Source organism: Anomalospiza imberbis, chromosome 4 (assembly GCF_031753505.1).
Source record: "Anomalospiza imberbis isolate Cuckoo-Finch-1a 21T00152 chromosome 4, ASM3175350v1, whole genome shotgun sequence".
In the NCBI taxonomy this organism is placed as follows: domain Eukaryota; kingdom Metazoa; phylum Chordata; class Aves; order Passeriformes; family Viduidae; genus Anomalospiza; species Anomalospiza imberbis.
Genome location: NC_089684.1, coordinates 32938659 through 32963162, shown reverse-complemented (window position 1 = coordinate 32963162; position 24504 = coordinate 32938659). Strand labels below are relative to the sequence as shown.

General features: G+C 39.4%; 1 protein-coding gene across 10 annotated transcripts in view; it reads left to right on the top strand.

The window, feature by feature from the left end:
* Positions 1-24504, top strand: part of WDFY3 (WD repeat and FYVE domain containing 3) — a 154764-nt gene that overhangs the window by 82751 nt on the left and 47509 nt on the right. For 8 of the 10 annotated variants that reach the window (XM_068187835.1, XM_068187832.1, XM_068187834.1 and 5 more), the window contains 13 exons: positions 773-1230; positions 3162-3245; positions 8661-8838; positions 11526-11740; positions 12906-13018; positions 14461-14692; positions 16271-16371; positions 17178-17396; positions 19516-19697; positions 20739-20970; positions 21595-21755; positions 22921-23032; positions 23447-23637. In XM_068187835.1, the coding sequence (XP_068043936.1) occupies positions 773-1230; positions 3162-3245; positions 8661-8838; positions 11526-11740; positions 12906-13018; positions 14461-14692; positions 16271-16371; positions 17178-17396; positions 19516-19697; positions 20739-20970; positions 21595-21755; positions 22921-23032; positions 23447-23637 (2478 nt within the window). The remainder of the gene's footprint in view (positions 1-772; positions 1231-3161; positions 3246-8660; positions 8839-11525; positions 11741-12905; positions 13019-14460; positions 14693-16270; positions 16372-17177; positions 17397-19515; positions 19698-20738; positions 20971-21594; positions 21756-22920; positions 23033-23446; positions 23638-24504) is intronic. The other 2 variants (XM_068187831.1, XM_068187828.1) reach the window with 1 other exon arrangement.

The window sequence follows — 24504 nt, the reverse complement described above, 5'->3', positions numbered from 1 at the left end:
ATGAGTATTATTCTCTAGTACCTAAGTTCATGTATTTTCTGCTGTTTATACCATGGCTTTGCATTTATTTGTTGAGCAAGTAAGGTTTTATCCACTTTCATTTCTCTCAACGGCTTACTTTTGAGAAGAAACTCTTAAAATATAGTCTTAGTCTCAATTCAGAGATTTTTAGAAGAAAGCTAAAAGTAAGTGGGCATATTTGGCTAATTTTTACTGCCTGAGTTTGCTAACTGAGTTGTTATATTTGAATGCCGTTATGGCTTCATAGCTGCCAGGTACTTCGACATTGTTGATTTCTAGGAAACTGTTAGGATGCTCCAAACTTCAGATTTTTCATTGCTGCAAGAAGTCATTTTCCTACTCTTGTTTGAGATTGTTTGTGAAGTGTGATGGCAGAGAAGATTGCTTTCTAACAGATATTCTTCACCTTGTCACTAAAAAAATTACTTGGCAATTTTGGGTTACATTCTGGGCTTGGTCAGGTCTTTTCTGTTGGAAGGTAATTATTTATTTCTAAATAAGGGGCAATGTTCTACTTTCCCCCTACTCTTTTTTTTATTTTGTAAACTTTTGAGTATGAGAATTTTTGTAGTACAAAGTTGATCTTCAGAGACTTCAGGCATTACCAGGTTCCGACAAATGACACAAGGATTTTGCTAGCACAATGATGTTTTGTGAACAAAAATGGTCCTACCTTTTTCCAGGCTGTTTGTAATGCTGCTGCTTGTTGTTGCTGTTGTTTCCCTGTTTTGATTGTTTGTTTTGTCCACAGGCCCTACTCTTGGTACTGAGGGAGAGTCACCGCACAAGAACTGTTTTTAGGAAAGTCGGTGGATTTGTGTATGTCACATCTTTGCTTGTTGCCATGGAAAGATCTTTGTGCTCACCACCTAAGAATGGCTGGGAAAAAGTAAACCAGAACCAAGTGTTTGAACTGCTTCACACTGTGTTCTGCACATTGACTGCAGCAATGCGCTATGAGCCAGCCAACTCTCACTTCTTCAAGACAGAGATCCAGTATGAAAAACTGGCAGATGCTGTTCGATTACTTGGCTGCTTCTCAGACTTGAGGAAAATAAGTCCCTTGAATGTCTTCCCTTCAAATACACAACTGTTTCAAAGACTTTTGGACGATGACCTAATATCCCTGGATTCTGTGTCACCTACTCTAAGACACTGCAGCAAACTATTTATTTACCTCTACAAGGTAGCAACAGATTCTTTTGACAGGTATGACCTTTGTTTTTTTTGTTTTTTTTGTTTTTTTTTCTTTCATCTTCTCTGCCTGCCCTACACTAGTGTTCCCCAAAATAGTTCTCTTCAGATGCCTTCAATGAAAGCTTTTGTATTTCCATTTTAATCTACTTCTATCTACTTCTTTCTTCCTTCACTCCACTGAGAGGAGGATAAGGTGTCAACATCTGACCAAATAATGACTTAGCTTGCTGGTGTTCTTCAGGGTATCCAGTGTTCTCTCTGATGTTAGATGTTTTTATCGTGGCAGCAGTTAATATAGAGATATCAGTTCATGTTTATTTTTGATGTGTTGAAGCAACCTGTTGGTTGATAGGCTGACAGGTTGTGTTATCATCATTAGAAATACTATATTTTTGTGCTTTTATTAAGTGAAATGAAAATTTGGTTATTGAATGTCATACCTTAACTTCATGTTTCATTTGATATGGAGCTTAAAAGTAGATTACTAAATAGTACCTTGATTAATTTAGAAACATAGGATCATTTGGGATGGAAAATACTCTTCAGATCAGGTCTAACTGTAAATTTTGCACTAGCAAATTAATTTCTAAACCATGTCCTTCAGTGTCACATCTACACATCTTTTTAAAGAACCCTTAGGGATGGTGATTCAACTCCATCTGAGGGCAGCCTGTTCCAGTGCTTGATAACCCTTTTGCTGAAGTTTTTTTTCCAAATATCAAATCTACACTTCCCCTGGTTCAACTTGAGGCCATTTCTTCTTGCCTTTTGGCTAGTTGTTTGGGAGAAGAGATGGACACTACTGCTATGACCATCTCTCAAGTAGTGTTAGAGACTGTAAAGACCTTCCCTGTGCCTCTTTTTCTCCTTGCTAGCACATGAGACAGACATCTTGTTGTACAATGATTTGCTTGTTCTTAAAAGTTCTAGGTAGTCTGTAAATTATTGGTATTTTAAATTTAACTGGGAGACACTCCCAGAGTAAAAAAAACTTGAATTTAAATTTTAATGAGACTCAAAATGAACAGAAATGTGTTTTAAAGGTTCAAGATGACAACAAAACTTTGCGAAATAAGTATTGAAGATTGGCTTGTCTTAAAGTAGTTTTTGCCACCATTTAAGGTACAAAACGTGAAACACAGACCTAAGCTTTGTGTTTGGGACCTTTAAGCTATTTATACCCTAGCCTTTGAATGTATGTGACCCTGTTTTAATAAGAAGGGCAGTCTTGCCCCCAAAGCAGGAGATCTTAATGCTTTTCTCTTCTTTAAAGAAAATTTTAACAACAAACCAACAAAAAAAAACACTCTAACACACACACACACACGCTCACACTCTGACACACTCACCAAAACACCAACTTCAGAAATCAGTTTATTTGATCTCATTTTGAAGCATTATTAAAGCATTCAGGTAGCGGGAGGACAATTTGTATTAAGAGTGTGTTACTCCTACTGTAGAAGTTGACACTGGCTAACAGTGGAGAATGAGGAAACAATGGGGTAAGTAAATCATCTGGTGATGTTGCATAAGATACCTCACTAAATTCCTTTTTTATCTGGCTGTTATTTTCAGTGATTTTTTTCTTCTTTCAATATTCTGTTCGTCATTCATTATTGAATTTACATTGACTTTATTTCTTACTTCTGTTGGTTATGTCTAATTTACTGAAGCTTTACTTTCTCCTCTGAATGTCTGCTGTTATCAGTAACTCAGCAGAACAATGAACAAGCAGTGCAGAGTCACACCACTAGACCTGTGCACACTTTGCATGTCTGTGTTCACCTGAGGCCGTTGTTCAGTTTGTCCTTTGTCATCCGTGTTGTTTCTGAAGGATGGATCCAAGTAACAATTTTATTGATGCTTTTGTAAAACTAACAAGCTTTTGGCCTCTGGTTTCTTCTCTAACCTCTCTGTCCTACCCCTGTCTGTTTTGTCTGTAGTCATGCAGAACAGATCCCTCCTTGCCTGACAAATGAGACTTCTCTCCCCTCTCCTTGGGGTACGCCAGCTTTGTCCAGGAAAAGGTACCGACCCTTCAAAGAGAAGCTGATCTCGTTTCTGGTTTTTCTCTCGCACTGTTGTGTTTCTTAGTTTTGGGGGGGAGGGATGTTTCTCTTAAATTGCTATTCTGAGGAGTGCATTTCCGCTTGTGTATTTACTGGATAAAAAAATGTAAAGGCATGTTTCATAGTGAATCCTAGGCAGTGATGAGATTAGAGATGTCTCCAGATTCCCATAGCACTTAAAGTTAGCCTTGTGTTTCAAAACCAAATAAAGCCTAGTATAAGAAATTATCGAAGGGAGGTTTATATGGCACTCTCAGGAGCAGTTCAGAGGCATTCAGACTATGCTAGCAGATCAATGAATACGGCAAGATTTCTTTTTTCCTGACTAATTTTTCAAGAAAGCTTACTTTTGGTGGAAAGTGAATGGCTTGTAAAGGTGCCATTTATTAGTAATTCTAGAGAATAAAAAGTAAAGAATGAACCTGTCAGTACTTGACTACCAAATCATTTAGAGACATGCTGAATTAAAAGGTTTGGAAAGAAAGCACAAATGGCCCAATTCAGAAATCCAACCACCCACTTTCATTCCTAAGCTGCAGTCTTTTTTTCTGCATCTTAGTGTGTCTGGTAGACTTTAATATTTGTTTTCAATAACTGTTACTGTCTGAACAGTGTTACTTACAGGTTTGTACAAATGTGAAAAAAAATTTTCCTGGAGTCCCCAGGGAAGGGAGCAGCCTTTCACTATCTACAGATGCAAGTTAGGCAGGTTTGCTTTTGAAAGCTAAAAACGCTTTTAAAAGATACAGTGATATCTCAGATGCAGGTGCCAGAAAATACGATCATTATTGAGTGGTATACTGCTTAAGATAGGCCATCAAGCTTTGTGGTTGGAATGTAAAATATTTTGCAAAGGAAAACAACCAAAGATGCTTTTGGAAACCGATTTCAAATGAATGTTTATATTAAAGCAGATTAGTAAAGAGAACCTTTTTTCTTTACTGAGTGAAGTTACCCAAGTCATACCTGGGTATTGTACAGGGAGTGGCTTGGACTAAGGCACCTTCCCAGTAACCCAGAACCTCTTAGATTGTCATTTCCTTTCTTTTCTAACACTGAGGCATTTAAGGACAAATGTTATAATTTACAGAGAAAAACCTTAGCTGCCAAAGTCTTTTCCCTGTCATTTACTCTGAAGAAACTTGTAAGAACATAGTGTTTCCTGTGGAAGCTCTTTACAGCTTCAGCCCTGCATTAACCTCTAGTGTTGCAGATTGCCCATCCCTTTGCTACATTTTGCTGTTCTCCCAGGTGTAGGTGGCAGGACTGCTCAGGTTCACTGGATTACTCAAATACACAGATATCCAAAAGCTTGCACACAAGCAGTGCCTGCCAAATAGGAGCTGATTCCAGGGTGTGATGAACAAGACTGCCATATGGGTGGCTGATGCTGCCTGGAAATTAAAATATAAATATAGCTGTATATGAATAGATCAGTTTGGCTTCCCTTGTTGGTGGGTGGGTTTTTTTTTGGTATTGTTTGGTATTGGTTTTTGTTTGTTTGTTTGTTTTGGTTTTTTTTTTTTTTTTTTTTTTTTTTTTTTTTTTTGGGGTTTTTTTGGCTTTGGTTTTTTTTTTTTTTGTGTTTTTTTTTTTTTTTTGGTTTTTTTTTGGTACTGAAAATGCAAGCAGTTGCTTAAAAACCTGAGGTAAAGATTGGGTAGTTTAAAAAGTCATTATCCCTGGGGGTGCTTTCAGCAATTCAGGTAAGCTCCAGTAAGGTTATGTAGGTACTTGATGGGGTTAAGTGCTTTTGAAATGGATTTTCACTAACAAAAAAAGCCTTTGGGTTGTAACAAATTGTGTAGGACTCAAAGTAAAAATGGACAGAAAGAATGATCAGCTTGCCTGGGTGACTTTCAGATCCTTTCTCAAATGCATGTTTTAAGTAAAAAATAGAACTAGGCTTTCCAAAAAGTCTGTTTGAACAGCTGTCTGCTTTCTCACAGCATCATGTTTATCATTCCTAGTGAATTCATTGCCAATGGCTGTGATCCTTCTGCTTTTGAAAATAAGCAGCTTGGGGTTTGTATTCCACTATTATTTTTTTCTCCTCTTAAATGTCAGATACGGTCAGATTCTGTCGAAGTTGACTCTTCCCAGAGAAGTGTTTGCTCTTCTCTTATTGTTTTCTGTCTCCTTTGCTTTGCATCCCTGGAATCTCCCTTCTTGCTGTGGCCTGGTTTTCTGCCTTTTGACTTGTAAGACAGATGCCTGAGGGAGTGCCCTCTGTTGTTTGGCTAAAAGAGCAAGCAGACACTGTGCACACAAATAATTCTTATAAACAAAAATAGCACAGTTCTGGTTTCTCACACAGTCTCGAATAGTTTTGGATGCACTGATATGCTAATATTCTCTCTCAGAAATGTTTCAAAGCTGTATTTCCCTGTGGAGTTCTGCCATCCAAGTGTTCTACTTTATGAAAGCAGAGTAGGTGGGACTCCTGCAGCACGTGTTGGAAGGCAGTACGTGGCTTCCTCCCTGTTACCGGGAATGCATTGTTATTCCACACCTGTGTAATTTGAATCAAGAACTACAGCTTTTTCAACTCTGATTGTTGTAAATTTTAGCAGAAATATGCATTCTCTCTTTTTTTTTTTTTTTTTTTTTTGGATATTTTGATCCTAACAGGGTAAAGTAGAGAATAGAATGTAGCTTTGACTTTTTAGCCATTATTTTTAAAAAGTTCACATAGTAATCACTCTTGGGGAACAATATGCAGAGTGTTTATCTACAGTAAATCTAACTTACTTCTTTCCAGATCAAAATGCTGTTGTAATTTTCATCAGTAATTGTAGCTAATTATATAACTGAAGTTACATTGATTAATTATTTTCAATTATATATTTTAGTAAGTCAAACAGATTAGACATACAGATGCATGACATCTTGTGTCACTGCCTTTTTCCATTATGTGTTTCTTCTTCTTTCTTCTTCCTTAAAGGAGACATATGAGAATGTCGAAGTATGGTAAAATAATTTATTGCAATTATACCCTGACCCATAGAACTATAACATTAATATTTAGGAAGGATTTTGTAAGATCTGTTTCTTTTTTCTGCTTAGAGATATCTTTACAAACTGGGTTTTTTCCTGTTGACGTGTTACAAGTTCTCCTTATATGGAAAAACTAAAAATAGAAGGTATTTTAAAATTACTTGAAAAGCTTTCAATAGCAGATGTTTTAAAAAGATAATTTTTCCATAGACTGCAATCAGGAAGCCTAGTCTGGACCGTATTGCTTTCTCAGTAGTGTGGAATGTTGCAGTCCAGGTGGTTTGAGACCAGGATCATATTTGTGTTTTGTGACTCATTGTGAGCAATGTTTTTGTTATGCTCTCTGTGTACTACCATGTTTTAACCTCAAAATTTACCTAACAAGGTGAATGTGATAATGCAGACCAGTGTGCTTAAAAGTAAAATTTCTACTTAAAAGTGGACAGAATGTCTTAAGGAATGGAATTTCACTAGCCTTATGAGAATTCTTAAATATAAATGGATATTTCTTTTTTTTAACTGCATCCTGTAAAACTTGCATTGAGATGCTCAAAGTGACAATGGAAAGAGGCTGCAGTTTTCTCCTTCAGAGGAAGAGCACTGCTTTTAGAATGTATGAGAAACAATTGCCTGTGTTCCAATTTCTGCAGTAAGTCAGGGCAGAGGCTTGAGATAGCATCTCTTTGAGACAGTATTACCATTTGTTACACTGTTCTTAATTCCATTTCTTTTTAAAAGAAACAGTGAAGTCTTTCTTACCAGCGAGATGTTTCCATAAGTAGTGGGGCTGACAGAGAAGTTTAGAAAATTAATGGCTTAAGGGTTTGTAAAAAACATTAGAAAAACTCATTTAGGGAGATCTTTTTCTTAGCAGTTGGTTTCAGTAGAATTGCCATATTAGTTTCTGTTTCCTGTAAGCATTAGCTAAATGACTAAAGCATTGCTAATGTAATTTTTCTTAAAAACTCTTTTGAATGGTACTCTTGGGTTATTCAGGTGCCAAGTTTTTGCTGATCTGCCATAAAGATTTTCAGTAGGAACCTTTTTATTGGAACATTATTTATTGAACCAGTTTTCCAGCCAGCACAAGAAGATTGTGCTGTGCTTCCTGTTGTCCTGTTTTAGGCTGAATAATCTGATGTCTCAGCCTTCCCTCATAGATGTGTTTCTTGCTGGGGAATTGGTCTTGGTGGCTGTGTTTAGGGCAGACTTGTGTTTTGCAGCCTTCCTCATCTCCCATCTATGCCCTATTTTCCCAGGAGAAAGAGATTGCCTTGTTGGAAGTGTCTAAAGGGTGAGGAACAGCCAGTCTCAAAGTCTTAACTTAGGGTCAGGGTTTGAGTAAATCTCTGTCACTGAGAACAGAAGAGAGGAAATACTTCTTTCAACTGATTAGAGTAGAAGAAACCCTTCTTGTTTTGCTGTATTCAGTTGTAAAATGAAGGGCATTGTGATCATCAAAAAAATTCTTACACATATTTTGTTCAATTTCTTCTTACAAATAACTGTATGATAAATACCGTGGGCTATCGTTGATTTGGGTCGGGGTTTTTCTGGGTTTGTGGGTTTTTTTCTTGTGGGGGTTTCTTGTGTTTTGGTTTTCTTTTTTTGTGGTGAGCGTGAGTCTTTGGATCTTGCTTTTGCTTCTAAAGCACTATCTTGAAAGCTTATGTTTAGTAAGTTGCTCATGCTGTTTGTGTTTTGAAACCCTTGCTGAAAGAGGAGTGGCATCAAGCTGATATCTCCAAGAGTTTCAATGAAGAACATGTCTGCATTTTTCAGGACCAGTGGTTGCTTCTAAGTCAGTGTGTCAAATCCTCTTTTCCCTGGATCATACTAAAGCATCTTCATGTAAAACCAAATGGCTGTAGCAGTCACGGAAGGACTGAGAACATACAGATTGCTGGCATGAGTAAACACAGAGACCACCCTTCTATTCCCCTAGGCTGATTACAGATTGCTGAGGGTTTTGTGATAGTACATTTCATGATCAGTTGTTGATGAAAAGCAAATGGGGAGACACACATCCAGAGAACAGGAGCATTGGTAGGTTGCTCACTGCAGTTGTGTGCTGCCACTGCAACTAGAATAAAAAGAAGGAGGCAATAAAAACAATCTCTTAAGTTCTTGAAACCGTGTAGCACCTGGGGAAGACACTTCCAAATTCAGGAATAGTTGAGAAACCGAAACCTCTCCAGGCTGTCTTTAGGGAAACATGCCCAACAGGTTTGAGAAGAGGAACACTTGTTCTAACTGAGGGAAGAGCAAGGAAAAGGGAGTAACATCTATAGGCCAGTACAATTTGACAGCTGTTTAAAAAATGCAGAGCTCATAATAGCTGAGTGTTGTAACCATGGGATGTTTTCTGTCCTGCAGGCACGCATATAATTCTGTTTCAACACCCCCTGTTTGCCCTCAGAAAAACATAGCTGATGTGAAACTCCAAGCAGTACCCACATCCATACAAAGCTCTGATGCAGTCATTATTCACCCTGGTGCTATGCTTGCAATGCTGGATCTTCTGGCTTCTGTTGGATCAGCTACACACCCAGAGGTAAGGGAAAAAAATGTATGGTCTGAAGCTTTGGGAGTTGCTGGGGAAAAGGATGGCTGTGGGAAATAAGAAAGCTGGTGATGTCCTCTCATTTTGTGTTGAAAAACTAATATGTTTCACAGGTTGAGTTGTGTAACTGGTGGCATAGATGTCTAGGAGGAATTGCTTTATTTCATAGGCTTTCTTTTGTTTATCTCTTTCAAACTCTTGTTAGTAATGTAAGTTTAAAGAAAGATAAGAAGTGGCCATCAGATAAGTTTCCATGCACTGTGATTAATTCATGTTTTCCCCGATGTATCAGGTATTAGTGCATACTGTGAGGACACAGGACTGAACATCATATCTTGGGCTATGCACACTGTTTGAAGTAGCTGGAATATGTTCTAGTTCTAAAGTTGTTCTAGTTGTTCTAGTTAAAGTTAAAAGTTCCAAACATATTCTAGTTCTAAAGTTGTAATGATTGCTTTGTACAATTCCCAACCCAGAATGTCTTCTGGTACTTTGTATATGAAAGATTTGTTGGACATTTTTTGAAGTTGCTTATGTATTTTTTGTTTGAGATGTCTTCCCTGAAGAATACTTTTTAGTTAAAAAAAAAAAAAAGAATTCCAAAAGAATTCTTGGAAGAATTACTGGATTCCTCTTTCTTGGTCTCTACTGGTCATGACTGTGGTAACTTTCTGCCTTCATGACATAAATTTGACAATTATGTTGCATATGTCTTTAGTTTTGTAGAGGTTATGGTGGTGGTGGGGAACAGAAATGAAGCCCGTATAATCCAAGGGGAAGTAGTTAGCAACCTGATACACAACCTAAACACTCACAAATCTATGGGGCTGATGGGATCTGCCCAAGGGTGCTGAGGAAGCTGGTGGAAGTGCTCACTGAGCTACTTTCCATCATTTGCCAGTAGTCCTGGCTAATCAGGAAAATTACAGTTGGCTGGAGATTAGTCAATGTGATGCTCATCTACAAGACTGGCCAGGAAGATCAGGGGAACCACAGGCCCCTCAATCTGACCCCAGTGCTGGGGAAGGCTGTGAAGCAGATCATTACACATCCCATGCTGCAGCACATACAGAACGGCACATACAGAACAGAAACCAGGCCCAGCCAGCATGGCTTTATGTAAGGCAGGTCCTGCTTAACTAACCTGGTCTCCTGTGACAAGGTGACCGACCCTCTTGGTTGCTGAGGGAAAAGCTGTGGATGTCATTTACCTGTGCCTTAGTAAAGCTTCTGACACTGTTTCCCACTGCATTCTCCTGGAGAAACTGGCTGCTCATAGCTTGAGTGGGTGGACTCTTTGATAGGTTAAAAATTGGGTGGGTGGGTGGCCAGGCCCAGAGTGGTGGTGAATGGAGTTACACCCATCTGGCAGATGGTCACCAATGGTGTTCCCCAGGGCTCAGAACTGTGTCAGTTCTGCTTAGTATCTGTATTGATCTGGATGAGGGAATCAAGTACACTCTCAGTCAGTTTGTGGATGGCACCAAGTTCAGCCAGAATGCTGATCTGCTGGAGGGCAGGAATGCTCTGCAGAGGAATCTGGACAGGCTGGATTGATGGGCTGAGGGCAATTGTGTGAGGTTGCCAAGTGCTGAGCCCTGCTCTTGGGTCACAACATCCCCAGGCAGTGGTAAGGGCTAGGGAAAGAGTGGCTGGAAAAGACCTGGGGATGCTGGTCTACAGTATGAGCCAGCTGTGCCTACGTGGCCAAGAAGGCCAGTGGCATCCTGGCCTGCATCAGCAAGTGTGGCCAGAAGGACCAGGGCAGTGATCATCCCACTGTAGTCAGTACTGCTGAGCCTGAACCCAAATCCTGTGTCCAGTTCTGGGCCCCTCACTACAGGAAAGACGTTGAGGTGCTGGACTGTGTCCAGAGAAAGGCAGAGGAGCTAAGGAAGGGTCTGGAGCACAAGTCCTGTGAGGAGTAATTGAGGGAGCTGGGAGTGTTTTAGCCTGGAGAAAAGGAAGCTCAAGGAGGTTCTTTACCCCTCTCTAAAACTACTTGAAAGGGAGGTTGTATCAAGGGGAGGGGCAGTCTCAACAAGTCAAACAAGTGATAGACTGAGAGGAAATGGCATCAAGTTGTTTCAGGGGAAGTTTACGTTGGATATTAGGAAAAACTTCACCAAAAGGGTTGTTAAGCACTTGAATGGGCTGCTTAGGGCACTGTTTGAATCACCAGGCATGGAAGTCTTTAAAAGACATGTAAATGTGGCACTTGGGGGCATGGTTTAGTGGTGGGCTAGGCCATGCTGGGTTAAGAGTTCAACTGAGTGATCTTAAAGGTCTTTTCCAACCTAAATGATTATATTTCTATGTTAAGTTACTAGGAATAGCTTAATAGTCACAAAAATAAGAGTTTCCAGTTCTGTCTAAGCTGGCTGTCTTTGCTGGTGAAAAGTAGAGGTTAGTTAACCATTCTTACCTGATTTTTTTTTCCTTGACCATAGTTCTGGTAATCCTTTGTCTAACTAATTACCTTTTTTGTACAGTGTTTCTTCATATAGACATGCATACACACCCCCTGAAAACACACAAGTGCATGCACATATATTTAATTATAGTTAATTTTCTGTATTTATTGCTAATGGTAATTTCTATTATTATATATAAAGCCTTTCTTCTGTTTTCCTCCTCAGTTTGCACTTTCTCAAGCCCTGTGCTGTTCTCTTTTTCAGCATGCACTGGATCTCCAGCTGGCAGTGGCCAACATCCTGCAATCTCTGGTGCATACAGAGAGAAACCAGCAAGTCATGTGTGAAGCTGGGCTCCACGCACGACTTCTGCAAAGATGCAGTGCTGCTCTGGCAGATGAGGACCACTCCTTGCATCCTCCACTCCAAAGGATGTTTGAAAGGCTGGCCTCCCAGTCTCTGCAGCCCATGGTGTTGAGGTCAGAAGGATAGCCCTGAAATTCAGTTGGACTGAAGCCTGCAGCCTGCACTGTCCCTGGCTTGCTGTAAATGGCTGGCAGTGGTAGAGAGCTTTAGTGACCCGATGCGGTAGAGATAGCACAATGTCCCATTTTATTTCTCATCAAATAGGTTGTCTCTTGACAGAGAGAGACTTTTTACCAAGGTCTGTAGTGACAGTACCAGTGCCACAGGTTTTAAAGTGCAAGACGCTGGATTCAAATTAGACATGAGGAAGACATTTTTTTCAGTGAAGGAGGTGAGACACTGGAAGAGGTTGTCCAGAGAAATTGTGGATGCTCCGTCACTGGTGTTGGTCAGGTTAGACAGGGCTTTGAATAACCTAGTGTAAGTGAAAACTGTACCAGCCCACAGCAGAGGGCTTAAACCAAATGACCTTTAAAGGTCCTTTCCAACCCAAACTGTCCTGGGGTTCTGTGATCTCAGCTGTAAGAGGGAATTTAATTGTATTTATCCCCTATGGATCACTGACTGGCTGACCTGTAGCCAGGACAGCTGCAAGGTTCCCTTCAGTGACATGTAGCTGTGTCAGAAAGGATTCTACAAGGAGCCCTCTAGCTCATAGTCACATTACAGGGACTTAAGCTTCCCTAACCATAGACACTGATAGCCTGGGTAGCTCTATAGTGAGATACTATAGTTATCTAGAGATACAGGTGTTGATAGCTGTGAAATGATTCCCCCAACCAAATAGGACACACTGCTAAAACAAAGCTGAAGTCTCTTACTTCAGCCTATGATCTGCCTTTCCAGAAGAGTTCAGCTTGCTGGACATGCATCATCGAATGTCCTGATGTTCTCCTGCAGAATGCAGCAGCCTCCTGCCAAGTTTTTTAATGAAGAGAAGGGAATTATCAAAATTGCTGTATTTTATGTTAAATTACTTTATCAAAATTGCTTGATTACTTAAAATAGTGTCAACTTTTGAGAGCATGTGTTCCAAAATTGAATTGTTTTGAATGGATCAAATATGGATCATAATGATGCATTGGATTATTTTCTTAGTTAAAAGTTATGTTTATTGCAAGCAAGTACTGTCTTTTTTAAAAAGTGCTATTAGATTTGGTGACACTATAGATAAATAAATAGAGAAAATGACTTCCAAATTTTTTTATTCTTTCTTAGGGAATTTTTACGCTTGGGAAATCCTTTGAATTGCGGAGCCTGGGACAAAAAGCTGTTGAAACAGTACCGAGTGCACAAACCCAGCTCACTGAGTTTTGAACCAGAAATGAGAAGTAGGTGCTGAAATGCTAAAAATGTGTGTAAATAATGTTTCACTCATGTCCCCCAGTTGCATACCTATTTAAAATTTCTAGATAAGCATTCATAAAAATCCAACTTTACTCCAGCTTTGTATGAATGTGAAATCATCAGAACAATTTTAGAACTGGAAAAGTTCTAAAACCAAAGGGAATGTTGTACTTATATTGAATATATATATCCAACAAGGATTATTACAGGTTTTTATTTTGGGAACAGTAACTGTTAAATAGGGTAGTAGTTTGTTTTTAAGTCTCGAGTAGGTCCTGCATTTATAGTTATTTAACATCATTTTTTTTCTCAGCTTCTTCCACGTGCACGCAACAAAACATTATGTCTGTGTAGTATCTCCCATGCCTTCAGTAAGGTGTCAGATGAAATAATTGCTCAATCTCCAATTATCTATGAGTTGTAGAGCTTGGGAATGACTATTCCTGTGGTATAGGAGAGTCTCAATAAATTATAATACAAAAAAATTGTTGAAAAGTTTCTAAAGCACAAGATATTTATTTCTGTGTGTCAGCTTGGTCATTGTATGGCTGGCTGTAACATATTAAAAATACCTTAGATTAAATTTTTGAAGTATTTAAAAGAAACTAGAAAGTATCTTAGATGATACTGATTAAGGATTAAATAATGAAATAAATAAACAAAATAAATTAACTGAATTCATCTTATAATGTTCAGTAAATTTTAAAAGAAGGGAGAAGAAGAGATTCAATTTCTCTTGGCTCTATTTATTTATATATATAAAATATTATATAGTACTCTATTTATAGTACTATATTTAGTACTAGTAGTACTAAATAGTATAATAGTATATAGTACTATATTTATATATAGTGCTCTATTTATTTATATATATATATATTTGCATTAGGGTATTATCACTGGGAAAAATAAACAATGAAAATGATGAAAATGTGAGACTAGAAAGTTTTTAGCCTAGGAAAGAGAATGCAAAGCTACCTTCTGAATACCACAAGTTATATTAAATTTCCTAAGCTAAGTTTACTTTCTGCTCACTAAGAGTTCTGAGACTGCATCTGAAAAGCACAAAGCAGAATTTTCCCTACCTGTTAAGTCAGGTAGCAGAAATGCATCTGAAAAGGAACCTCTGCGAAAAGGACACCATGCTGACATGAGGTAATGGGAGAGCCTCTTGGCTTTACCACAAACTTTCCTTGGCATGTTGTGCAAGATGCTCATCTTTCTGCCTTGGTTGATTTTTTTTATCATCAAAGCAATTGATAATGAGCTGCCCATCTCAATTTCTTATGAGAGGCTGAACTAGCTGACGATGTGTGACAATTCAGCTATTCCACAGGAATTGAAAGGTCCAAATAAACAGCCTGAAAATACCTCCCTTTGCAACGCTCTCTTGCAATGCTGTGTTGTTTCTTGGCTTCTCCTGTAGATAGCATGGTCACCTCCATGGAAGGTCTGGGTCCTGACAGCGTCTTCAGTGGGCACGAGGACAGCCACTATCGGATAAGCAAGAGCCTGCTTAAGCCAGCAGAAGGGAGCACAGTGCCCCTGACCAGAGTCAAGTGTTTGGTCTCCATGACAACCCCACATGATATCAGGCTTCACGGATCATCAGTTACGCCAGCGTTCATCGAGTTTGACACATCTCTGGAAGGGTTTGGGTAAGGTCCTGCCGTGCTCTCGAGTGTTTTCTTACTTCCTTTTTTCCCAAAGGAATCCTTGGAGTTTTTAATAGACTGTTTGCAAGTAAGGAGCAAATGAATTCTTTAAAGAGGAGAAAGGAATGCTTTGAGTCACAAAGATTTCCACTTTCTTTCTTTCTCATTCACTAATACTTTGATTAAAAATGCTTGCTTGCCATGTGTGAAAGTGAAAAAAGAAGTATGTATCATTGATGGGACCCCCTCAATTCTGTGTTTCACATCCCTTTTAAAACAAAGGGATGCTAACATACCCTTGAAGGGTTGCTGAGATTTATGTTTGACATTTGGATAGTACAGGTATTCTGAGACACACTTTAAATTGCTGAAAAACATTAAAATGTGAAAGTGTATCAGAAATACAAATGAAGCAGACAAGTGAGTTCATGACATGATGAGCAGACATGATTTGTTCGTGGGCATACATGATGAGTGTAAAGAACTGAAAGACACCCAGTATTACTAACTGGAGGCATAGCCTGGATATCATGCTTAGCTCATTTTTTTCTTTTAGCACCACTTACTTGTTTTTCTCTCTCTAATTAAACACATGCTGAGTGATGCACTTTTTGAGAATCATGTAATATGATTTAACTATTCAGAAGATGAAAGCATGACACCGTTATCAACATCTGTTCAAGGAAAATGTTGGGTCTTTTTGCTTATATAAATGGAATAGAAAAACTTGAATACTTGGGAGCTCTGCTGCTGTCTACATTCTCTTTTCAGCTCTGCAAAGCAAGGATGCAGCTCCCGTTTTCCATCTAGCCTTTCCATCCGTTACAGTCAGGAAGAGACTTATTTTTTTAGTAAACAAATATTACTCTAAGCTGTGTTCTACAGCCTTTGTAAGAGAGAAGAAAAGAAAATTGTCTGGACCTAAGAACTTGAAAGAGGCTGGCAGAATTAATTTTCATTGTGTTTGCTTCTGGAGATTTTTGGGTGCTGGTAACATGTCCAGAAGTAACTCACATAATGCAGCTGTGACTTCTTATAATTTCAGCAAGACAACTAAAAAGGCTTCTAAAATAAATTCTAAGAAAAAATTAAGAACTTTTCTCCTTATATTGATTTCCATTGTGTCCACAACATCAGTGGCTCTTCTAAGGACCAAACATAGCTAAATTGGTGGAATATTAGTGTGAGAGCATACTTTCTTAAGATAAGAACATCATTGTCTGCAGTTGCCAGATCCTTTGACTATTTAGCTGATCCAGTCTCTTTAGGAGGTTCAGAACAACTCAAAGGCTGCTGCAAGGTGCAGGTGCCCACAAGGGAACATCTTAGGCTATGGAGCCACCGGGGCATGACTCTGCACTTCACAGCAAAGGCATACACTGCCAAAGTTCTTTGTGCTAGACATAATTTAGACTCACAATGAGCAATCTTGAGAATGAATTCCTATTTTTCATTACTACATAAAGTCACAAAGCTTGTGTGCTTATGGTATATTTTCCTAAGCCATGTTTTGTTTGTATTGAACTCCTCTTACACTGACTTCCACGAACTCCAATGTGTTACTGGTCTTGTGTTTAACAGCTGCCTGTTCTTGCCAAGTCTGGCTCCCCACAATGCACCTACAAATAATGCTGTTACTACAGGACTTGTTGATGGTGCCGTTGTGAGCGGAATTGGAACTGGTGAGTACTCCAGTATGACTGGTAACAAACAATGTTTTGTATCTGATGTTTAGTTTTCTTAGAACTAAAATTTTAAAGAAGGGAGAAGAAGAGATTCAATTTCTTGATTAGCATTGAACTGCTAGTATGGTGTCGGATGCTGTGCGCCCACAATCAAGAACTTCTTGTGTCTTTTTTCTGTGTGTTTCTGTTGCCCCCAAAACAATGAAAAGCAATATAAAATGCAAATGTGTGATTGCTTTAAAATGCAAAGCTTAAAGTAGATGGCTAAACTGTAATCAACCAAGGTGTATGATTAATAACCCAGATGCATTAAGAAAAAGTTGAGGTCGTAGTGTGTAGAGCATAGGAAATGGGGAATGAATTGTAATGTCATACTTGTGACTTTGTTCTGCTGAATCCTTGACTGCATTTATTACAGGTGTAGTTGCACACACCATCACAAAAGTCCCATCTAAATTGTTTGCCATCATTTTTACATGTTGTTGTGGATTATTCACCCTACAGGAACCTGGAATGCTTAATTAAAAGCTGTGGGATTAATTGAACATGGTCACTTAGTTTTTAGACGTGACAACTTGTTTAACTAAGATGAAGGCTTACTGCAGTAAGATAGAATTAGTGGGAGCATCCCGGGATATTAAGTGGAGTCAGATGTATGTGGTGGAGAGATATTCCCTGAACAGAGGCTTCTTCAGCATCTGAGAAAACACAGCTAGTATTAGCTGAGCTGATATGAAAAAAGCAACAGGATCAAGTAGGTATCCTAACTGCAGCTGTGTAATGGGCTTTCTTTTTATTTTTAGGTGAAAGGTTTTTCCCACCACCATCTGGTTTAAGCTACTCAACTTGGTTTTGTATTGAACATTTTAGTACACCTCCCAATAACCATCCTGTGAGACTCCTCACTGTAGTGCGGCGTGCGAACTCCTCGGAGCAGCATTATGTCTGCCTTGCCATTGTCCTCTCAGCAAAAGACCGCTCACTTATTGTTTCAACTAAAGAAGAATTGCTTCAGAATTATGGTAAGAGTTGTGCCACATCATCAGCTAATGCTGGCAGTATTGTAGGGATGCAACAACAAGTTTATTTTAAACCCATTATCCAGAAGAATTGTGCGTGCTGGGACTTTTATTCCTGCTTCACTAGTTCTTGATTTTTAGACAATGGAAAAATGCAAAATGTAAACATTAATTTATGGAGCTTTTAACATTTTCAAAGAAGATTCGATGTCTGTATATAAAAGAAAAATTTTTGCTAAAACCCCAGGTAATACGTATTTAGGGGAGGGATTACCTCATAGATTTTGAAAGGTTTTGCCTTTGATGTATCTTGTGTCACTCATTTTAGACATCATCTCTTTAATTCTTGAGGTGCAAATTTTAACTGTCTTTGCTTTGAAGAAGTTAGGAAATAAATAGTAAACTAATAGGTTGAAGGCTTTTTCAGTCTGGATAGTCCCAGTGCCTGGAGGGTTTTTTCAAGGCAAGCAGTAAGTCACTTCATATTTTAATGCTGTGGTCAGTTTTGAGAAACAGTTTGTATCTCCATTCAGAATCTGTGACCAAAGGAGGAGTTACAGGAGGTGTAGTGAAGATCTAAGTGAAGCTGGTGATACCAATAAATTTGCTAGAGAGAGCTATCAGTGCACTCAGGGACTTGAGGATGAGCTGTCTCCTGTCTCCAGACTTGTCCTCCATCAGAGCCTCCAAAAGCGGTTGGTTTTGACAGGCTGTTACACAGTGAGTCTGTGGAGGAACTGAGAGGAGCAGGCCAGCCTTTTCTGTGTGTGTTTCAGGCTCAGCTCTTCACCAGACCTGCCCAAATGGTTGTCAGAAACCTGTTCCTGCTTCTCTTCTTTACTTTTGAGTAGGCAGGACTAATAAAGAATTTATACAACTGTTGTTATTATAAAAACCTCCCACAAACAACTAAGCAGACTGTTAGCATGAAAATAAGGAATAATCTGTAAGCAGACATTAACTGCAGCAGTGTCTCTTGGTAGAAGTGAGGTTCAAAATCTGAAAATTGAGAGCTGAAAACACATAATGTAAAGTAGGAATTAAACCCTCTAAATTACAAAGATACTGATAGTGCTTTCTTTCTCAGAGGACCAAATTCTTAGAGAATGAAGCAAGTTTATCTTCACACTAATTGCTTTAGCCTGCACTGAAGTTATTGTTCATATGTTTTTAGTTTAGTGAGCATCTATAATCAAACTCCCTGAAAGATACTGGATTTGAAAACGCTTTGTCAGAGAAGATCTGAAGGTTTCTGGCTATAAAGACTGTTTTTTACTTCAACCATGACACTTTGCTTCACTCAAGTGCTGCTACCCTGTTGTTTCTAAATCATAGTTGGTGGTGTACAGTTGAGTGCTGAGCAGGTAGGGACCTGGATTACTGAGACTAGAATTGTTGTGCACAGCACAGGGATTGAAAGTGCTGGCAGTCTCTTGTAAGAATAAATAGGGTGATTTAAGGACCCTTATTGAGAGCAAGAATTGTGCTCAGAGATGTTTGGCTAAGAAAAAGAACTTGAGATTATTTTGTATCTGAACGTTACTTCTAAGTACTCTGCTTTTCACATTTTCCTTGTGCTGTCTAAAGAAATGAGTGTTCTCCCTGTGCAGGCAGCTTTTGTAGTAAGAGGATTAATGATTTCTATTCCTTCAGTATGAAAGAATGAAGAGAAATCTGAAAAGTTTATGGTTGAAACATTCCCTAGGTTTTGGGGAATTATTTTTTCTTTTTTTCTTTCTGTTGGGGCAGCTTTTAAGTAGATTAACGGTCATTTCTGTGATGCAAAAGTGGGAATAAAAAGTCTGGGAATATGAGTATCATCCTCTCCTCAGTGTGAGAAAGGTGAAAAATAGCTTTGTGTATTTGGGGACACATCTGTTGGTTCTTGGTGAATGCTGCTGTAGAAACTTCTTTAGGAAAACAACAAAAGATCTTTCTGTGACTTGCATGGCAGCATGAGAAAGTAAAAACTTGAGCCAACTAGTAATTCCAGCTAAAATTTCAAAGGGAGGGGAGAAGGTGAGAGTTAAAATACAATTGTCAAAAGTCTGAATATATCCTGAGATTTTTAAGCTCTTTTAAAATGTCTGCTGGTGCCCACTAACTGATGCTTTTTCTTTAGTTGATGACTTCAGTGAAGAATCATCATTTTATGAAATTCTTCCCTGTTGTGCCCGTTTCCGCTGCGGTGACCTCATTGTGGAAGGCCAGTGGCATCACCTAGTTCTGGTCATGAGTAAAGGCATGCTGAAGAACAGCACAGCTGCACTCTACCTGGACGGGCAGCTTGTTAACACTGTTAAGGTAAAATAAAGCTTTCAGCTCTCATTTTTACTGGTTGAAGTGTTTTTTTTTCTCTGTGCAATAAAAAAACCGGACAAGAAAAAAAAACAGAATTAACCACCACCACCCTGTCAAAAAGTTGATCACCCCCAACAGAATACAAAAAAAAACCCAACCCAAGCAGCAAAACAAAAAACAAGAAGCAAACACCACATTTATTTGCAAAGGTCAATGCCTCATTATTAGATGGAAGAAACTGCAGAGAGCAGTGAAGAGCACTGTGGACCTGTCCACTGAGCACAAAATATTCCCAAGCTGTAAGAGATATCCAAACATCATTTGACAACTGACAGGTGTGGGCTTTAAGGTATAAAGCATAACCTGGTGTGGGGTTTAAACTAGCTAATGTTACTGTACTGCTGTAGGTAAAACAACATGTTGACTTTGAAAGTTTACCTCCCAGTATTCCTTTTGCAAGAGGGGGAATACAGTAAGTTGTTATGCTGACAGCTGTAATAGTTGAGCATCTATCTGGCTATCTCTCTGGCTATGCATGACTACATTTAATAGATACTAACAGAATTTTTAAAATGTAAATAGAAAAAAGCCTGTGAGGTTGTTATTGTCTTTATATATTGGCCTGGATCTTACTCGTGTATTTGTTTAATTGTTTGAAAAGTCTTGCTGAATTTACTTCATCACATTTGCACTTTAGCTTGAAATGGTGTAATTTCCAAAGGCTGGGGAAGAAGAAACAACACTACTTTGAGCACCATATCTTTAGAATCAAGATACACCTTCTTTAGGCACAGAATTCTCATGTTCTACTCCTATGTTTCCGTACACACCTTCATCTTTTGATAGCCACTTCTGGTCTTCACATTACCTTTCTGTTTAAAGTTCTTCACTGTCTAGTTCAGTACAGTGTCAGAATACCCTGCGTTACATAGCAATCATTTGATACCTCCCCTGGCTTGGAAAACCATTTTTGGACAAAATTTCTGATCTTGTCAGTGTACCCTTGCTCCCTCACTAACTTGCCTGTGTTTTGCTCCCTCACAGCTTCACTACATCCATAGCAGCCCCAGTGGCTCTGGCTCTGCCAACCCCCCCGTGGTCAGCACAGTGTACGCCTACATCGGCACGCCACCCGCACAGCGCCAGCTCTCCTCCCTGGTGTGGAGCCTGGGCCCCACGCACTTCCTGGAGGAAGTGCTGCCTGCCCCAGGGGTCAGCACCATTTACGAGCTGGGACCAAATTACGTTGGGAGCTTCCAAGCAGTTTATGTTCCATGTAAGTACAGGTCAGGTGGCACCTGATAACTTGGGCTGGCTGTGCTGAAATCTTTGTGTGCATACTGGCAGAAGAGGTGAGAGAGTATGCAGGAGCAGGGAGGAAAAGCTTGTTCTTCACAGGAGGAAGATTAGTAGCTGCTGTTGAAGAGGATGATAGGAATCCAAATTCTGTGCTGAGATATAGTAGAAGTTTTTGTATTCCTCACTTGGTTTTAAGCCAGTTACAAAAGTCATTATTCATACTGTATGTGATATTTCTCTCTAGAAAGTGAAATCAGAAGGGATACAAAATTTTTAACATATGCTTATATATTCTCTTTGAATCTTGCATCTCTCATACCATTCCAAGGCAGCTTTCCTATCAGACTGTAGTAAAAAGCCAGTTGTCACAGGCAAAGATGCAGATTTACCAAATGCTTCTCTGGCTTTTGATTGCTTTGTTTTCCTTCAGAAGGGAAGGGAAGTTCACAGCCTTTAGGCTGGACAATATCACATCTCAGCTGTTTGCTAAATCTTTCTTTGTACCTATTCTGTAGTATAAGTTGCTTAAGGTTTTACTGTTCAAATTAAAAGAAAAACAATGCCATTAATGAAGGGAACTTCTTTTTTGTCTTTATTTAAGGTAAAGATTCGAAGTCTGAAGGAATCAATCCATCGCCGGTATCTTTGGTACCAGAAGAGAAGGTCTCCTTTGGTCTCTATGCACTGTCAGTTTCTTCATTTACAGTGGCAAAAATAAGGAAAGTTTACAACAAGTTGGATAGTAAAGCTATTGCCAAACAGGTATGTTGGGAAATCAGTCAGCTAGTGTGTATGACTTTTTCCTTTCTTTTCACTTACTTCAAGACAATTTGCTCAATGCAGCCAGGAGCAGTCAGGAGTCCAGTCCCTCTCCTGTGGGCAAGGACACCTTTCACTGTGTCAGGGTTCTCAAAGTGCATTCCAGCCTGACCTTGAATGCTTCCAGGAACTGAGAACTCACAGCTTCTCTACGCACTAGATGGCCAATCTTGGGGCCTTCTGTGATGGGGTGACTGCATCAGTGGACAAGGGAAGGGTTACAGATGTCATTTATCTGTGCTGCTGTAAAGCTTTTGGCATAGTCCCCTGCAACATCTTTTTCTCTAAATTGGAGAAAGATGGATTCAGTGGGTGTTAAGATGTATGAGAAAGTGGTTGGATAGTTACATCCACTGGGTAGTGGTCAGTGCCTCAGTGTCCCAATGGAAATTGGTGACAAGTGCTGTCCCTCAGCAGTCTGTGTGCAGACCAGTATTATTGAATACCTTCATTAATAGCAGAGAGGGATCAAGTGCACCCTCAACATATTCACTGATGAAACTAAGCTGAGTGGGGCTATTGACACACTTCAAGGCCAGGATTCCATCCAGTGGGATCTAGATTAATTCCATGGCTAGGTGGGCCCAGAGAAGTGAAGCAGTTGGAAGCTCATGAGGTTTAACAACACTAAGTACAAGGTGCTCCATCTGAGTCAGGATATCAATCCAGGCTGGGAATGAGCAGATTGAGGGCAGTTCTGCTGAGATGAACTTGAAAGTGCTGGTGGAAGGGAGGCTGGACATGACCCAGCCATGAGCATTCACAGCCCAGAAAGCCAAATGTGTCCCAGGCTGCCTCCAAAGTACTGTGGGCAGCAGGTGAGGGAGGGGATTCTGCCCCTCTGCTCTGGCAAGACCCTGCCTGCAGTGCTGCATCCAGCTCTGGGGTCCCCAGCACAAGAAAGACATAGACCTGTTGGAGTAAGTCCAGGGAAGATTGCCAAGGTGATCAGAGGGATGGATGGAGCATCACTCCTGCGAGGAAAGGCTTAATCTGGGTTTTGTTGTATGTTACTCCTGATCACAGTAAGAAAATTTGTAAGTTATGAATTTTAGGCTTGCATAAAAATAACCTCTTCCCCCTGCTGGTTTTTTCTTATTTTCTTCAGCTGGCAATTTCTTCTCATGAAAATGCCACACCTGTGAAGCTGCTACATAACTCAGCAGGGCATTTGAATGGACCAGCACGCTCCCTTGGTGCAGCTTTGATAGGGTATTTGGGTGAGTTGAGTACTTAAGAATTATTATGCTTTGAAGTTATTAATTACTTGTCAGTAAGAACTTAGGTCTAGAAGATAAATCATGTGATTGCTGAATGTTAATGGTTCATCATATTTATTGAACATTTTTATATTTTATGGATATACTATTACCTTTTTTTTTTGCTCACATGAGATGCTTGTTTCAGTTTATGATTCATTATTATGAAAATATAGTCAATTAGCTTACCTTAGGTTATAAACTATTGTTCTATATTTCCTTCACTTCCTGTTCTGAGGTGTCATAATTTTTCTAGTAACATTCTTTTTTTAATTCAAGTACTGCTAAAATGAAAATTGCTTTCAGATTTTCACAATTATTTCTTGCAAAAATTCAATTTGAATGTATTCTAATTAATTTTCTGTCTGTGCTCAGGAGTAAGAACATTTGTCCCCAAACCTGTTGCCACTACACTACAGTACATTGGTGGGGCTGCTGCTATTTTGGGACTTGTAGCCATGGCATCAGATGTGGAAGGGCTGTATGCAGCTGTGAAAGCCTTGGTCTGTGTAGTAAAGAGCAATCCACTGGCTAGCAAAGAGATGGAAAGAATCAAAGGTTATCAGGTATGTAAGAAATGTCTTTAAACAGACTAGGCTGATTGAATTGAATTTCACTTTTGTCGTCACAGTTCCCATGAAAATCTCTTGTTGTGTTATAACCTGGATTTCTCTTTAAAAGTTTCTTGAGCCCTTGGTTAAGTAGCATAGATTGTTTATGATGTCTTTTAAAGGAGAGGGTGAAATGTTTTTTGCTAAGCCCTTTTGCACATTTAGCTGCATTGCTGTAACTGAGCCTTCAGTACCATCATGGAAGAGCACAAAAAAGTCTTTTCTTGTGATTTTGAACCCACCCCTGCAAGCCTGGGAGCTTGTGTCTCTGATGAGCCACCAAGAGAGAGGATAAGGACACATTACAAAAACCCAAACAACTTAACTCCTAGAAGCATCCTTTTAAGGAGACTGCATGGATTTTTTAGTTAGTGATGCTGTTTCCTTTCAAGCTGAAGACATTAATTCTCCACTGGGATGGGGAAAAGTCAATCACTTACACAGAAGGATTGGTTGACTGATTTGAAAAGGTCTTCACATGAGCAGTGTGTTTTATGTTTCTCGTGGAGGCTGCTTTACTGAAATGGAAAGTTCTGTGGTTTGGGCTGTGTATTTACAAACCTTGAAATGCTAATGCCTGGTGCAGTTACATCAGACATATCATTCCAAGGAGCCTGGTGCAGACCTTGGCTTACTGTGACCAAACAAGTCTAGACAGTGTCCTTCTTGTACCATGAGTATTCAGTGGATCGTCACAAATGACCTTACATTCCACTTGTATTGACATCAGCAAATAATGTGGTTTGAGGAAGATTCCCAGAAAATTGTGTTTCTTTAGTGTTTCAGTGAGGTTAGTAAAGCTGAATAGGCCAGGATGTTGAG